The 17,529-nt window shown below is 40.9% G+C and overlaps 2 protein-coding genes across 7 annotated transcripts in view; both read left to right on the forward strand.

The window, feature by feature from the left end:
• TMTC4 (transmembrane O-mannosyltransferase targeting cadherins 4) overlaps positions 1–9,520 on the forward strand; it is a 56,112-nt gene extending 46,592 nt beyond the window's left edge. For 3 of the 4 annotated variants that reach the window (XM_031613719.2, XM_090129253.1, XM_090129245.1), the window contains 2 exons: positions 4,822–4,891; positions 5,412–9,520. In XM_031613719.2, coding sequence (XP_031469579.2) covers positions 4,822–4,891; positions 5,412–5,563 — 222 coding nt within the window. In that variant the 3' untranslated portion in view covers positions 5,564–9,520. The other variant, XM_090129241.1, reaches the window with a different exon arrangement.
• Positions 9,521–10,215: 695 nt separating this feature from the next.
• The window catches only part of GGACT (gamma-glutamylamine cyclotransferase), a 29,956-nt gene continuing 22,642 nt past the window's right edge, over positions 10,216–17,529 (forward strand). The window contains exon 1 of one of the 3 annotated variants that reach the window (XM_031613716.2): positions 10,216–10,347. Coding sequence is in view for 1 of the 3 variants with exons in the window: in XM_031613715.2 (XP_031469575.1) it covers positions 10,879–10,900 (22 nt within the window). In the remaining 2 variants the exon portion in view is untranslated. Of the gene's footprint in view, positions 10,348–10,520; positions 10,901–17,529 lie in introns of those variants that run through there. The other 2 variants (XM_090129289.1, XM_031613715.2) reach the window with 2 other exon arrangements.

The following is a 17,529-nucleotide window of genomic DNA, read 5'->3' on the forward strand; positions in this document are numbered from 1 at the left end:
ATGATGTTAAACTTCTTAGAATTTTTTTTTTTCACCAATTACTATGTCTGAATTCCACAGTCATATTCAGCTGTCCACATGTTAAGCCAAGGCCTGTGACAGACCAAAACTTTTGTTTGTGTTGATGATGCTGTTATACATCACATGAGTGTTGTTCTAGACTGGCTGTTTCATTTTTTGTATATTCTATTAGTCCTCTCTTTCTACCTTGAAGCTGTTATAAAATATGTTTTCAGATTACTTTAACTATGTTCTAGAAGAATACAAATTAACATCCAGAATGTATAAGGGGTAGCATTATGGAGGAGTTAATTGCTAGTATTACTTAGATGAGTCATGAGTGTGAAAGAACAGAGATTTGTACAGTTATTTAGCAAGGGTAATATGCAGCCTGACAGAATAAAAAATGTTTATAATGAAGTAAGCAGAAGAAATACGTGGAAAACTTGCTAGGAAACATTCTCTGGGTATAGAAGAAACAAGTTTGCCTTAGAAAATTAAAAAGGAGGTACTGTTGTCCAGTTCTGAGAGGTCATTATGCTGCAGGGGAATGCACTGGACAAAGTGGGAATAGTTGTAGGGGAAAATAAAGCTTTCAAGCCAGGATCCTGAATAAAGCAAAAGAGCCCAGAGAAGAAATCAGGGAGCCAGTGAGAGTTTTAATATTTCATTAGGGAGTAGTAAATTTGTGTAGAGCAAAAGATAAAGCCTAACTTGAGGTTGATGGGTTATAACAGGAAGAGCAAATTAAGGGAATTGGAAAGTGGACTTAGTTAGAAAAGGAGATAATGACAGCAGCATCTGTATTTTGCATGGCCTGGAAAAAGGAGATGGAGCATTTTTGTTTGCTTTTAAGTGGGAGAAAAAATGTTGATTAAAAAAAGTATGGGAGACTGATTTTTTGCCCACCCCCTCAACATGTAAAAACAGAGAGAAAAGGATGATTCTTTAAGGGTATTTATTGAGTTGGGAGGAGTGAGGAAGATGTGGGATAGAGGATGTCAAGGTGATGGAGGTAACTGGCAGAGGGCTGCCTGGCTGCATCTGTTTTGTTGTATAACCTCAGGCATTTCATTTATTTACTTTTTATGTTTCTGTGTAAAAGTTGATGCTACACTGGCTCTGTTGCCATAAAGTAAGATTTGTTTTGGGGTGGGTTTTGTTGTTTTGACGTTTTGTTTATGGTTGGTTGTTTTTGAGTACTTATTTTAAAAGTCACTGAGTCAAAAAGATTTTATTATGTTATCAGAGATTCCCTTCAAATAATTTGGACAATGTTTTCCTTTGGTTTTAAGTGCATTTTGATTTACAGCAAGGATGGATTTCCCAAACAACCCTCAAAAAATCCTCTAACCCTTTAAGATTTATTTGTATCTATTCATGAATTATTTATTCCAGAAACAAAAGCACATAAAAGATGACCTGTTTTGGAGTTGTTGTGTTTTGTTGTTGGTTTGTTGGTTTTTTTTTTAATTAACATCTGTTATGCCAATATAGACTTCTCACTTAAATACTTGTTCTTGTTGCAATGGACAAAGAATCAAGCTATCTTTAGTTCTTTGAAAATGTATATGCTGTGTTTTTGTTATGTATACATCCACATTTTTTTTCTATAAGAAGTACAACAAATTGGAAACATTCAGCATTTTTTTTTTTTTATATTTGAAATAAAGCCAGACTACAGCTCTGTACCGTGGGCTTGGCAGCAGATGGAATGCAGTGTGGTTTCCCAAAGCCTTCACTATATGCAATGTGCAAGTTTCCAGACAACGCTTAATTTAAAGATTTGGCAAGACAGAGTAATTTGAAGTATCACCGGATGTACTGGAATGTATATTTACTCTATACATCTGCAGTAATATGAAAGTGATTCACCTTCAATAGTCTTTAATCGGACAGTATGCTTCTACTAACTGCAGAGCAAAGCAGTGGCAATGAAAATGTTTTCAGTATGTGGCTGAAGATGTATGGTAAATGAGAGTCAGCTCTGATCGTGTATTTCGATATATTTTCTTGGAACACATTGCACATATTGCCCTATCTTACATCAGCAGTGAAAACAATAAGCCTTATCTACTTCTCCTTTGTGTAGGTGACAACATTTAGCCATAAAAGTGAATTAACTGGACAGCACATCTTTCAGACTGTTGTTACCCTGCTTGATGAAGAAAGCAGAGATTTACTTATTTACTTAACCGAAATACTAGAATTTGCAGTGGAAAAAATTACAAGCTGTAGGATTTCTGAATACTACATGCTTTCAAGGGCCAATTCTGTTGTTGATGTATAGGTTTGTGTGGCTATATGTAAAAATGTTATCTTGCAACACCACAAGATTTGCCAAAGGTTTGAGTATTGGGATGTTTCTCAGGTGACTCAGTTAGAATCATAGAACAGTTTTTTCACACAGAGGGTGGTGATGCACTGGAACAGGTTGCCCAGGGATATTGTGGATGTCCCATCCCTGGAGGCATTAAAAGCCAGGCCATGATGGATGGATGTGGCTCTGGGCAGCCTGGTCTAATGGTTGGCAACCCTGCACGTACCAGGGGGGGGTTGAAACTAGATAATCCTTTTTGTCTTTCTCACCCAGGCCATTCCATGATTCTGTGATTAACAATTTTGAATGAAAGGGACATCTACAGTCATCCAGTCCAATCCCTGACCAAACCAGGGACAATGGCCAGTTGAGTCTTGAAAATCTTTAATCTCTCCAGGCAACACCTTCCAGTGCTTGACCACCTTCATGGTTAAAAAACAAAACAAAAAAAAAAAAGGTGTTTCCTTTTATTTAAATGAAATTTCCCATAAATTTCCTTTGTCTCTTGTCCTGTTGTGAGAATAGTTTGGCTCCATTTCTTATGTGTTCTCTGCCCAGGTAGTTGTGGATAGCGATAAGGTCTCCCATTCATGTTCTCTTCTGAAGGGTGGAGGGAGCCAGAGGAGATACTGAGTCCTGCACCTGGGGAGGAACAAATCCAAGCACCAGTACATGCTGTGGGCCACCCAGCAGGAAAGCAGTTCTGCAGAAAAGGACAGGGAGATCCTGGTGGACACCAAGTTGAGCATGGGCAAGCAGTGTGTCCTTGTGGCAAAGAAGGCTGAGAATGTCCTGGGTTGCATTAGGCAAAGTATTGCTAGCAAGTCAAGGGAGGTGATCCTTCCCCACTGTTCAATACTGGAAGGCCACACTGTGTCAAGTTCTGGACTAACCAATACAAGGGAGACATGAACATAGTGGAGAGTGGCCATGAAGATGATTAAGGGACTGGAGCATCTCTAATTCAAGGAAAAACTAAGGGAGATGGAACTGCTCAACGCAGAGGAGAGGGGACTCAGAGGAAATCTCATCAGTATCTATAAATACTCGAACGGAGGGTGCACAGAAGATGGAGCCAGGTTCTATTTGGTGGTGCCGAGTGCCAAAAGAACATGCAAGGATCATAAGTTGGAGGACAAGAGGTTCCCTCTGAGCACTAGGCAGTGCTTCCATGCTGTATGGGTGACAGAGAACTGGCATAGGTTGCCCAAAGAGGCTGTGCAGTCTCCTCCTTGGAGATCTCCAAAAGCCATCTGGCTTGGGGGTTTGGGCACCCTGCTCTGAATGGCACTGGTGGAATGGGGGTTGGACCAAAGGGACCAAGCAACAGGGCCCTGCCAACTGCAGAAATTGTATGATTCCTTCCATTCCATTTCTCCATTCAGTCTAGATCTGAGTGGTAGCCTTCCCATCCAGTGTATTGACCACTCCCTTCAATTAGGTGTTATCTGTTTCTGAAGTTTCTGTTAATGCATTATCATTATCACCCAAATCATTAATGAAGTATTAAAACTTTGTGGGTCTCAGAGGCCAATATATCTTGGCACTTTAATAGTCAGCGTATGAGAATGCTAAAGCAGCTGCTTATACCTGGGAAAAGCAATGCCAAAACTTGCACATACCTTAGGCAAGTTTGTGCCTTAGGGCAGAAGACTACATGGAGGAAACTTTGTCTCCAGATATTTTGCACTGAAAATGAATGAGCAACTTTCCCTAAATAGCATAGCACAGAATCTATCTGAAAATATCTAAACATGCATGTGAGTTAATACAGATTGAGGGGTGTCTTTCTAAACTTCTTTAGGAAATATGTTCTGAAATAAGTGTCTATATCAGCAGTTAGTATGGTAAAGCAAAAATGTTAAATTGTGAAATTAATGTAGCAAAAACTGCACCTCTGAATATTTGGTGAGAGTTCAGCTTTTCTAAGAAGTACTCAGACATCACCAGAGCTCACATACTGCATCTTGGTATATGGAAAAAGTACCTTGCAAGAACTGTGAAGAATGCTTCATTTGGTTTGATTTTTAAATGACAGACACCCAGTTACTCTTCATTAAGAACCATGTTAAAACATCTGTTTGAAAGAGTTTTACTGGAATGCTTGCATTTTAAATGGTAAAAATTGTGTTAAAGGGAAAGATGTCTAAAAGCAGTTTTCTCAGATACTGTATTATATTATGCTTGCCTTGACTGAAACTTGAGCAAGTGATGTAATTAAACCACTTTTACAGACTTCACTAGTGCTAAATAGCTCCCAGTTAAAATAATGTGAAGCTGCAAAATCTTGGCACATATTTGTACCATTGTTACTTTTCTTTCCAGAGGCTACAGTCATTTTAACTACAGGATTATACAAGCTTAGATTATACATATTGTGGAATCACATAGATATGGTGGTGTTTGAGATCTCCTTCAATTACAATTTAAGTATATTTTGCTTTATTTTACATACTGCAAGTGTTGACTGCTCTGTTGACTTGTTCTTCTAAATTATTCAGGAATCTGAAGCTTTGTTCCTCAAGGCAATTAAAGCCAATCCAAATGCTGCCAGTTATCATGGTAATTTAGGTAAGAGATTTTCTAACTCTCCTCAGCTGTATTGTTTGTTTGCTTCATATTCATGGTGGTTTAAAAGAAAAAGCAGTCTTTTGAGCCTTCTTCCTGCTGAGCAGATGCTATTTGACTTCCTGGTAAAACTGCCAGCCAGTGAAGAGCAGGGTACTAACCCAGAGAGAAGCTGTCACATGATATGACAGATCAAGAGGGCTGCACAATTCAGCCCAAAGGTAGCTGTACTTCAGTGGCTGCAAATTGGTTCATTTATGCTATGCTTATAACCCACAATGGAGCTCACCAGATAAGAGCTGCCATTTGTGGCCACGGTGTAATTCAGTCCATCAGCCCCATTCCAGTTCTGCTCCCAGGTTTTGCTCCTGCATTTGGCAACAGAACAAGCAGCTACTGTGCCACCAGCCAGTGAGAGACCCTCACTGGAAACAAATGTTGTTTAATGTTGTTTTCCAAGTCACTGGCAAGGCTGCACATTATTCAACAATATTGCTAATGAAATTCCTTATTGATGTTCCAGCTGTGCTTTATCATCGCTGGGGAAATCTTGACTTAGCAAAGAAGCACTATGAAGTCTCTCTGAAGCTTGATCCTATGGCACCTGGGACCAAGGAAAACTACAATCTCTTAAGAAGAAAATTGGAGCAATTGCAAAGGAAAGGTGGTGCCTGATATTTCTTTTCAGGTTGTCCATGCATGCCCTTTACTATTAGCATTACGTGGTTACTTTTGACCATGTAAAGGATTCAGTCATCATTTCTCAAAAAGAACAACACCAGCAATGCGCACTTGGATGTCCAATTATGCCCTCCTGCAGATTCTAACATTTCAGCTGGAGTTTGGAGATCTTTTTATTTTTACTCTTGAACTGCATTTGAAGTCCCTTAGAACACTTTTGTAGGTATACAAAGGCAATGCAGATGGAATTTCACAGCTGTGAATAAATAGCAATATTTGCTTTCACTTGCAATTTGATATCTTCATCTGACTTTTTTAGCAGCAGGATGAATATCAGAAGGCAGTTTTATTTCTGAAAGCGTTTCTGGAAAAAGTGCAATTTCCTGCTTAAATACCGATCATTTCAAGTATGAAGAATATCTGCCCACTTCAGTTTTATTACTGCTTTCTACTCTAGTCCTACAGAGCCAGTGGAAGAATGGATTCTTTCTGGCAGTCTAATCTTGTAATTTGAGTTATGCTTTGTTTCGTGATTCTGGCTCCACCCTTTGAACTGCAGGATTTGTACAGGTGAAAACGTGCACCACAAGAGGTTTGTCAGCCACCAAACTGCTGAGATATGCTCAAGTGGAGGAAATACTCCTGGATTTAAGACAAGATTTTAGCAAGCAGCAAATGGGAAAGAAAGAAGTGTCAGATGTCAGAGGAGTAAGCTAGAGTTTCTGTTCTTCAGATAACTTCATGTAGCGTAGACAGGTTGGGCCACAAGTCAGAATTCCTTTAGCTCTTGCAGCAAGTCAGTGGTCTAAATACTGTATAGCATCTACAGGAGCTGATTCTCATTGTCTAAGGCATTGCAGTGCTTTTTGATTGAGGACATAATACCTTCTAGCTCCTACATTGTTGGTAAGAAAGAGAAAATTTCTGTGGGAAAAGTAACTGGGCAGACAATCTGACCTTGACTGATAAGGTATTAAGTGGAAGGAACTGTGATAAACCTTTGTCTAACCATGGCTGGTGAGTTTGCTGAAATCAGTTAAATAAGCATAGCTGTTAATGTGTAAACTGATCACGTTGATGCAGAGTGATTCAGAGAGGGGCACCAATTGATACAGTGTCATTTTTCAACTTGCTGTGATACATGTTTAAACTCTGGCTGTCCAGAGTTGTTTCTTTTGCTAGTATTTATATTCCTGCTTCAGGGAAAGATCTCATGGCTATTTTCTTATTTGTTTGCTTGTTTTATTTCATATTGGCTAACTTCTATTGGATGTGAAAACTGAGGAACTTAGCCTCTTTTTTGTATTCCATTATTCTTTCTTTTTATCCCCGTAGGAAGACATTGATTAATGTAGTATTTGCTTTCCTAATTAGTGCAATGGTTATTTAATAGGAGACTGTGGAATGTTTTCCATACACAACTCATCTGCAGGTGTGTGGAACCATTTAAAATGTTGAGGAAATGCCTGCCATAGGGCAGACTGTCGCGTGAACTTGTCACCTGACTACCATGTAAACCTTCTACATCTAGACTGTGTCTTGAACCTGCAGTAGGCTAACTTTTGAAAATGACAGTTGATTCAAGAACCAGTGTGTCTGCAGCACCATGCAATACTGCAGAGTAAGCATACTAAGCATCCTCCAACAAAGTTAGTTTGGGTACCACAAGTAGTGCACCTGCTTCAATGTAATATTCTTTTCTGAGTAACTACAAATCTAGCCAGCAAGGCTGTGGCAGTGATACTGCACAAATTTGGCTTTGAATGCCTGCACTGCACATGCACAAATCTTATATTTGCCATGCTGATTTTAGTTGAAGTACCAGAGGCATGTATTTGTACTACTTCTCCTGCTACCATACTGTTTCTCAGCAGGACTAATTTGTTCATGTAGGGTACCAACTTTGATGCATTGTTTTCATTTCTTCTGGTTTTGCACCAGTATGGCTTCCCATCTTCTGATGACCAGTATAGTTCAGTCTTTACAGTTGAGCTTTCATATCTGAAATGTGCTGAAATAGATAAACCCTTCAGTACAGACAGCAGAATTCTAAGGCTTTCCATGCAGCTTAGCATGCATTGGATATATAGAGACTTCAGTCATAAGGTGTTAAAGGGTTGGGATCTGGCTGGATAAGCTATAAACTAGCAGAAAATAGATGTTTAATATAATCAAGACTTTTCTGTATATTTGGAATATGACATATTGAGTTTAAATTATTATTCTCATCATGAAGTTCATATGTATAGTTGTCCCTATTGCCTACTGGGTTAGCTTTACAGAAATCCAGTAGATCAATATTATATATGGGGTCTGAATTCTCTGTGGCTCATTACAAACCAAAGTTGTTGAAGAAATTCCTGTGTGGAAATCACTTTGTTCTCCTACTCATGAGTCTTAGATGGAAGAGGAATGCCAACAAATTGAACACTTTGTTGGCACTTGAAAATAGTGTTTACTCTTCAATACAGACAGTGTGATTTATTCTTGATTAGTTTTCTGAGAACCTATTGTATTATTATGTGTGGGACTATTTGTTTTATATCATTTTTTAGTGCTGTAGAAATTCAGTGTGATTACTTGTATGAGAGAAGTAACGATAGTCTTGTGAGTGAGCATAATGTTGAGGCATACTTTGGGTTCGAAAGAAGCAAACTTTTTTTTGTTTTGTTTTATTTTCAGAATTATTTTGAGAGAGCAACAGTTGTTACAATGTTAACCTTCTTCTTATTTTCTCATACCTCATAACTGGCTCCTGGAATGGTGCAGAACACATACTCTGGAAGAGAGAAAGGTTTAGAAAAAAGTAGGTTTGTATGTAGTGGTTGTTACAAACAGTCTGTATTTCCAGCATGCTGGATTTTTTTCTCCATGTTGCCTTTCCACCATTGCCAATTATGGAAGACTAATGTTTCCTTCGTATCAACTGGCATTAAATCAAGAAACATGGATATTCTTAGTTATTTTTTCCAAAAAAAAAAAAGTTTCCAGAACTGTTCAAATACAGTTTTGAAGACATACTCAATGATTCAATGCACAGAATGGCTACTACACATTACAGCCTATTTTCACCAAAAACTTCCAAGGGAATTCCATCATTTTCTGTTTCTCTTGTGTTTAGAACAATGTTGTGTACATGAAGTTTGCTCTTATTTAATTCATACTTAGGTTTTAGAGATTTGGATTGTGTGTGTATGAGCACTCAGAAATAAAAATCTTCAATACTTCTGAATGGTTTGCTACAAATATTGGGCCCTTTTAATTGCAATTTCCTCCACGTTTTAGACATCTACATCTGAGCTGTTCATCCTAGTTTCTCTGTAATACGAATAAAACAGGTAATACGAAATATGGTTCATCTCTTAATGAAGAGGATGTGAGGCATCGTGTATTTGAAACAGATATTCCTCACTACCTTCAAAGGGTTACTAAGGTGATCTGCTCATATATATTAAGAAAATCTCTGCTGCTTTCAGGTGAATTAATCTGGTCTTCTCTTGCACCATCCTTTGCACAAAGAATATTAAAAGACTGGCATTAGGGCAAACTGGCAGGTATTTGCCTTGAGAGTCAGTTATAGACTGGATGAGGGAATGGGATAATACAAATTAGAAGAGTTTTGGTTTCTGCAGACAGTTAAAATTATGAGACAGATAAAGCATCTGAATGTCAAATCTCTCTCTACACAAACAGTGCATTGGGGTTCAGTTCTATCTATTCTTAGCTTATCTGTGATCACAATAAATGATAACAACTTATTGTTAAATTGACTTTTTGTCGTTGCTCACTGTTTTGTAAGCAATTTAAAGCAACCGTAACGTTACAAAAATGACATTTCCTTAAACTGAAGTTGCTATTTCAAGCTGCAACTGTTAGAATGTCAAATGTGATAGCGTGTGTAGCCCATGTATGTTTGGGGTTTTTTTTTACATTAAATATGTTACATTTTTTTTCTGGTTCTTCCTTGTATTCTTCATTTCATTTGGGCATAGCTGCGCTTTTATACCAGTTAGTACAAGTAGATTCTCACGCAATTCCTGACTCGGCCCTTTCACTAAGTAGTGCTTCTCTTTTCACGGCTTGTCATAGAATAGGTTGAAAAGGACCACAAAGATCATCTAGTTTCAACCCCCTGCTGTGTGCAGGGTCACCAACCACCAGACCAGGCTGCCCAGAGCCACATCCAGCCTGGCCTTGAATGCCTCCAGGGATGGGGCATCCACAGCCTCCTTGGGCAACCTGTTCCAGTGCGTCACCACCCTCTGTGTGAAAAACTTCCTCCTAATATCTAACCTAAACCCCTCCTGTCTCAGTTTAAAACCATTCCCCTTGTCCTATCACTATCCACTCTCATAAACAGCCGTTCCCCTCCTGTTTATACACTCCCTTCAAGTACTGGAAGGCCACAATGAGGTCTCCATGGAGCCTTCTCTTCTCCAAGCTAAACAATCCCAGTTCCCACAACCTTTCCCCACAGGAGAGGAGCTCCAGCCCTCTGATCATCTTAGCGGCCCTCCTCTGGACCCACTCAGCTGTCCCAAAAGCTCTGCAGTGATATTTCCTTCCCTCAGCCGATTCCCCCGATCGGAAACCTCCGCCTCCTTAGAGAGGCTGCCCGTTTTGCCCGGTCCCTCATGGGGTTCCCCGGACGCCCCTCCCAGCCCGGCCGGCCCCGCCCCGCCGCCTATTCCCTCGGGAGCTGCCGCGGGCCGGGCAGAAGGACGCGGCCGCAGCCGGAAGCGGAGGCGCCGAGCGGCGGCGGAGGGCACAGCTGGCGGGTGAGTGCGGCGGGCGGCCGCCGGCGGGGGGCGCGCTAGCGCCGCCCTCTCAGTCACGTGACCCGGCGAGCCTCCGCCGTCCTTGCGCGCGTCCTTTCCCGCTGCGGCGGGGATTGGGCGAGGCGGGCGCTGCGGCGTCATGCGAGCGCGGTTTCGGAGAGACTTCCGAGCCGCCGGGTGCTGGGTTCCGGGTCCAGAGCGGTGTCACGGCGACCGCGGCAGCCGGTGTCGGGCGGCGGGTCCGCCAGGCCGCCCTCTGCCGGCGCCGCGCGGTCCTTAGCTTGTAAGATGGCCCCTGAGCTGTGGCAGCGCTGCGTGCGGCATCGCGTTCGGGTCCTCGGAGCGTTAAGTGAGCGCTGAGGTGAACCCGGCTGGGCCTGGTGACAGGGCTGTGGAAGGGGGTTAGCAGGAAAAACACCTCGTTTAAAGGGAGAACAAAAAGTAACTTGCGTGTGTGCCCCTGAGGCGGCTGACGGCAGCGTCCTAACAGGATAGCACCTCGGATGAGTGGTGCTGCCAGCCCTGCTTGGGATGGGATTTATTTGCTATCTCGGTAAGCCTCCCAAGTGTTTCATTTAACTCAGCCTCTTGCTTTTTGCATCCTTCTCCATTTTTAAGCCTTGCGCTCCCAACTCGAGGTTCCTTTAGCTGTGTCTGAATTAACTACAATTAACTTCCTCATTTGTAGGCTTTGGGGCTTCTTCGTTTGCTCACTGCTTTTTTTCTGCTGTGCTTTGCTATGCTCTGAGAATGCCAGTGTGTCTCCTTGTAGAGCCTGACTTAGAGACAGCAGTTTATCTCCAGAACCCAGCTGTCTAAAGAGTGGACTTCAGTTCATATTCGTCCAGGTTAGTGTTTAAGCAGTGAGTCACCCACAAAAGCAATTTCCTAGCAATTAAAATTAGGCCATTAAGAAAGGTTTTTACATTTAACACATCAGAATGGGCTTATTATAGACTTTCTTCCCCACTCCCCATGAGAAATCCCTTAGAAATCTATGTTATGTCTCCAGGGTCTCTGTATCCTCAGCTAACACTGATCTGCTCTCTTTGCCTCTGAGGTCCAGGTCATGTGAAAACCAACATGTCTTGTTAGCTAAGTGTGGTACAGCATTCTGTCTGCCATCAGTAAGTGACACAGTACAAGCGTCCCTCAACCTGAGTTGTCAAGATGTTAAAGTAGCTGACTTCCAATACACTGCCTGTGTTTTACAATCTGCATGCTATTGCTGACAAATAGTAAGTAGTTATTGTGGACAGTACCTCATTTTGCTTGGATTCTTGCTGGCTGTTTGCTCCTCACTTTTCAAGTTACTGTGATGTTCTGCATCGTAGTGTCTTGGAATCCTTAGAGTTAGAAGTAATCTGAGTGCTGTCTAGTCCCACTCCCCTGCAATGAACAGGGACATCCACAGCTACATCAGGTTGCCCAGGGCCTGATCCAGCCTTGCCTTGAAAGTCTCCAGGGACAGGGCATCAACCATATCTCTGGGCAACCTGTTCCAGTGCTTCAACATCCTCACTGTAAAAGATTTGTTCCTTATATCTAACCTAAACCTACTCTCCCTGGGCTTGAAGCCATTTCCCCTTGTTCTGTCACCACAGACCCTGCTAATGAGTCTGTCCGCTTCTTTCCTGCATCTCCCTCTTAGATACTGAATATCACAGATATTCATTTTTGCAAAAAAGATAGCATCTTTGTAAACAGGTTTGATTCTGTTCATGGGTTTAAGACCACTGGAGTGTGAAACAAAGCTTTGCTCCATCGCAGAAGAACGTGTGTCACAAATTCAATACTCGTTATCATCTGTTCCTTTTAATTTTTCTTTCAGTGATTTCTTTATGTGTGAGCAAAGTCAGGGTAGAAGAATACTGTTTAGAATACCTGATTTTATTCTTTAGAAAGGATCATCTTGTCTGTCAGCTCATGATTTCCTTAGCTGATTTCTGACGTGGAAAGATAGGTGCCCCCTGAGAGCCCAGGCTAGAGGCCTGTTTTAGCATCCAGCGCCCTGCTGTCTCTCCTACCTGTTTACTGAGCACAGCCTCTTCACTTGAAACAGTGTCACCTGGTCTGGGCAACAGTCTTGCTCTGAGCAGGAGGCTGGTTCCTTTCAACCAGTGTCCCTCTGAGCTGCCTGTGTTTGCCTGACTCCCAGTAGCAGCCTAACTATTTATTTCAAAAGGTTGTATTTTTCAGAAGGGTTTGCATCTGCCTGCTGATGTAACCATAATCTTTTCCTCTTTTGTCTCTGCTGTCTAAATGGTTGTTTGTTGTTATGGAACTTTAGGGAGGTGAGAGGTTACATTACTGCCTGATAAATGTTGTAGATTTGTGAGGGTAGGTACAGTCACAGAGGTGCAGTCCTGAGGGCGTACTGGAGTGAAATAAGTGAATAATAAATTTCAGGATTATGTTGTGGCATTCACCTTTTGGTACTGACTCTGATACATTTTTGCTCTCTGATGGATTACCCAAAATATTTTTCTCTGTAATCATAAACAGCATAAACAGTTAAGTTACTCTTTGTAGCAAAAAAGAATGCACCTCTTTTCGCTTTGGTTTGTATGTTCTCTCTTTTTTGGAGCAATGAAATGTTTTTTTTTCCTTATTCATGTCCTCTTGTATACTTCTTGTGCTTTAAAAGAAAATTCTCTTTAAGCTTAAATCTGGTCAAGTAGTTTTCATAACTGTCACGCATTAGGTAGAATTGAATATGAAGTTTTGTGTCACTTTAAGTGATATGAACTTCTTGAGCAGAGAACACTTGCCATAAGAAGCATTTTCTGTATAGACATATTCTGTCTTTTTTGCATCTTGTAAAGCTAAATTAACAGGTTAAATATTAAACAGGTAACTTAATATGGGACAGAGTAAATGTATGTAGGTAGTAATGTCATTGAGTTTGCAGCTGTAATGCCTTCATATTCTCTCTCCCTCTTTCTGCTAGGATGTTGAAAGCAGTAGTAAATTACTGTGCTTAAATCAAGTCTGTGGCTATTTTGAGTTTTCTGTTCTTTTTCATTCCAAAAATTTAATTACATTTTATGGGCCATGTCAAACGGCTCCCTTCCTCACTTCCAAAAACCAATTAACGCTGAAGAAGGCCATTCTATTGATTTACCATTACGGTGTTTTTCAAGAATGCCCTTTACATTAAAATTTTGGCTCTTTTCATTTCTTTGTCAGTTATTTCCATTTAACATCTTGGGAAAAGCCTATTGAGTATCACTGTCACTTCTGATTTCTCTGTCTTATTCTCTTTGGGATTACCTGTACAACCACCTCTTTCTTCAGTGTTTGATTCTAATTGCTTAGGACTTTTACTAACAGCTGAAGTTACCGTTGTATTACTGCCATTCTGACAGAAGTCCTTGGCCATATGGAATTCTTTTTTCTCATCCTTTTTCCTAAAACACTGCTTTTTCTACTGTTACCTGTACATTTATGCTGTAACTGAGGGATGTCACTCCAGGCACACCAGACTTCGGTTGTGGGGCATTTGCTGCATTAGCACAGTATTGCAATTCTGAACATACACATCATCAAATAATGCCAGAGTGATTTTACATCCTTTTGCTGTCTTTCCCTCTACTCATTCTGTCTGGCCTGATACAGCCCCACTACCTTTACCACAGTGTAATTCAGGCTGAGAGGGACCTCAGGAGTTTCTCTTGCAACCTCCTGTTCAAAGCAGGATCATGCGTTACGAGCAGGTTGTACAGGGCTCTACCTGGTACCTGCAGGGATAGGAACAAGGCAGTTTGCTCCAATGCTTGGCTGTCTTCATCATTAAAATCCTTTTCCATGAGTCAGGTCAGAGCCTGTCCTGTTTCAGTTCATGTTGCTTGTCAAACTCCCATCTTAGGGAGAATCATCTCAGAGGTGTGGGAAGACTACTGCTGGCTCATCCAAGAGCCATCACTTTGCAAGCTGAACAAGCCCAGTTTCCTAAACCTCTCTTCACAAGTCAGGATCTCCTACCCACTGTTGTCTTGATGACTCTCCCTTGAGCTCACTGTAGTTTGTCAGTATCTTCCTTGTACCCAAAAACTGGGTGTGATATTGTAGATATGATCTAACGAGTGTTGAGTAAAGGGAGATAAGCCACTCCCTCTGCCTACTGTGGGTGCTCCCATTGTTTGCAATGCAGTATGCTTGCCACCTTTCTAGCTTCCTTTGTCCGGGAAGGTATATTCATGAGTCTTGAGGTAGGGATGAATAAAATATGTAGTGATATATCAGAGGATCTAGTCACACTGCAAATCTACACTCAGTGGTCTGGCTTCCACAGAATCACAGAATTGTAGGGGCTGGAAGGGACCTCTAGAGATCATCAAGTCCAACCCCCCTCCCACAGCAGGCTCCCTAGACCAGGTTGCACAGGTAAGCATCCGGGTGGGTCTTGAATGTCTTCAGAGAAGGAGACTCCACAACCCCCCCAGGCAGCCTGTTCCAGCACTCTGTCACCCTGAAAGTAAAGAAGTTTTTACACATATTTGTGCAGAACTTCCTATGCTTCAGTCTGTGTCTGCTTCCCCTTGTCCTGTCACCACCCACTGCTGAAAAGAGTCTGGCCTTGTCCCTTTATTTCCCATCCCTTAGATACATATAAACATTGATCAGATCCCCTCTCAGTCTTCTTTTCTTAAGGCTGAACAGACCCAGGTCTCTCAGCTTTTCTTCATCAGAGAAGCACTCCAGGCACTTTGTCATCTTTGTGGCCCTCTGCTGGACTCTCTACAAGAGATCTCTGGTGTTTTTCTTGTGTTGGGGAGCCCAGAACTGGTCACTGCTCTTTTTAATTCACGTCAGGATGCCATTGGCCTTCTTGGCCACAAGGGCACACTGCCTGCTCACTGCCAACCTGTTGTCCACTGGGACAGCCAGGTCCCTCTTTGCAGAGCTCCTCTCCAGTAAGTCATCCCCCAACCTGTACCAGTGCATGCAGTTAATCTTCTCTAGGTGCAAGACTGTACACTTGCACTTTCCTCTCCTGTATTTCTCCAAATCCCTTCTATCAGCTTGTACTTCTGCTGCAGCCATCTGCATCACAGGAACTGGTTGCCTACATGTCTTAGTGAAATGTGTCACCTGTCAGGTTTTGCCTTCTGGTAGGCATACGAGTTTGTGTACAGTACTTCAATTACATAACCAGGTTTTATTGTTTCTACCAACACACAGTTTACACAGTGCTGCTAGAACGCTGATATTTTCAAGTATATAGGTTGAGTAGTTCAGCCATTCAGTTGCTGAAGAGCATTTATTTTTTGATTGTGTCCTTCATGAAGTCTGCTGGTGATAAAGGCTTAGGTTCATTTTATGAACTATTTAAAAGACTGAAGTTTGTTTTTAACTGATTTTTTTTTTTCTTCATCTTGTGATTTTAGTTGATAACACACAATAGGTAGAAGCATGAAGCAACTGCCTCCATTGGTTTTATTAGCATTTGGGATTTCAGTGTATCAGAAAATCAAAAACTCGAAGATGGAGTATATAAGCAAATTATGCAGGAGGGACTGAGTACCACACCATTCTGACAGGTAGTATATTTCCTTAATTATCTGCTAATTCATTTAAAGCATGAATTTCATTTGTAGCTGATGGTGAGGGATTCAGCTCGTGTCTCTTTACGTCTGCTGGTAAAGCCTAAGTGACCAGCCACGTTTCCTAACTTTGAAAAATGTAGTCAGGTGCAATGAATACTGCTCTCTGGTTCATAAGAACTTCTTAATAAAATTCTTTCTGAGTTCTTTTAAATGGAACCCAAGGGTTTGTTGTAGACACAGAAATTTAGTATTAAAATCAGTACGCGATTGTAATAATCTCTCATCCACAATGAGATATTAATTTATTTGGCTCTTAGATTTCAAGATAGGGTCCAAAAAAAAAAAAAAAGAATTTGATTCTATCCACTCTGATTTCTGTCGTAGGCGTTTTGTTGTTGCGTAGATCTCAGAAATGTGTGGATTTCTCTAGGAATCAAAAGTAACAAGTTACATTATTTCCCATCAGGAGAAATACATCCCACATATGTAGTACAAGGGCTGAAAGCTAGAAAGAAAATAGAAATAAACCAATTTTCTTCAAAACATTGCTGAGAAAAATAATATTGGAAGTGAGACTGTAAGTAGTGAGTGAGAAATAAGAGTCTTATTTTGTTCTTATGTTGGAAGAATGGTGACTGTACTTGCTTTGAATGGCATTTAGATGTGCTGACAAGTAAGGGGTTGACGTTAGCTATGATAACAATATAAGGCCATGACAGAATTTCATTATGTAATAACTTCTCTTAGAAGAAAGTATGGGTTGTTTTAACGTGTAAGGAAATGGTAGATAGGCCAAAGTAAATAGAGGGCCCCAGTTGTAATCCTAACTCCTTTTTAAATCTTGAAATTGACTCTCATATAACTCTTTTAAGTCTTTAACTGTTCTTCTTTTTTAAAACTAATTTAACTAGCTGCATTACCTGCAATTTGCTGTGGGTGCTATAATAAAACATTTTGGATTCTGGTAGCACATAGTATGTGCTTTGAGCTTGACAGGAAGTGTTTAAGGCTGTTTTAATTGTTGATTTAGCATCTTTGTTGCGATTCCTAAAGTAGAACTTACAAAATCAATTGGCAGTGCAGGAAAGCAAATTTGCAGGTTCAAGTGGTTTGCAAATCCAAAAGTGTGACCAGAAGATGTTGACCAATAAAATAAGTGGTTCTCTCAGCATCTTTACAGCTTGCCAGTGAAGGGATATTTATTTTAAGGGATATTGATTCCTTCATTAGGACCTCAATAATTTTTGCTTTTAAGGCACAATGTCATTGCTTTCCACTCTGCAATCTATCTCTATGTTGCTAAGCACTGGCCTTCTCTTTTACCTTTTGTATAACTCACACCTCTTTTTTGTGATGACATTCTTTTGGCCTCCAGCTTTTGCTAATATTCCTGTTCCAAAGGTTTTATGGGGTTATACACTGGCAATATGTTGAATGAGTGTCAGAATCTGCTCCCTTGTTTAAATTTATCCAACTCATCTGGGACGAGAAAAAGGTTTTCTATAGCAAGGCACCATGATCTTGTCAGTGTTACGGCCTGGAGAAACTGGGAATTCCATGCCATGAAAAGCTTATGGGAAATGAAGAGCGATGTAAGAAGCCTGGAGAAAAGGATATACAGTGTAAGCACTCG

The sequence above is a fragment of the Phasianus colchicus genome, chromosome 1, assembly GCF_987193195.1.
Source record: "Phasianus colchicus chromosome 1, bPhaCol1.hap1.1, whole genome shotgun sequence".
Lineage (NCBI taxonomy): Eukaryota > Metazoa > Chordata > Aves > Galliformes > Phasianidae > Phasianus > Phasianus colchicus.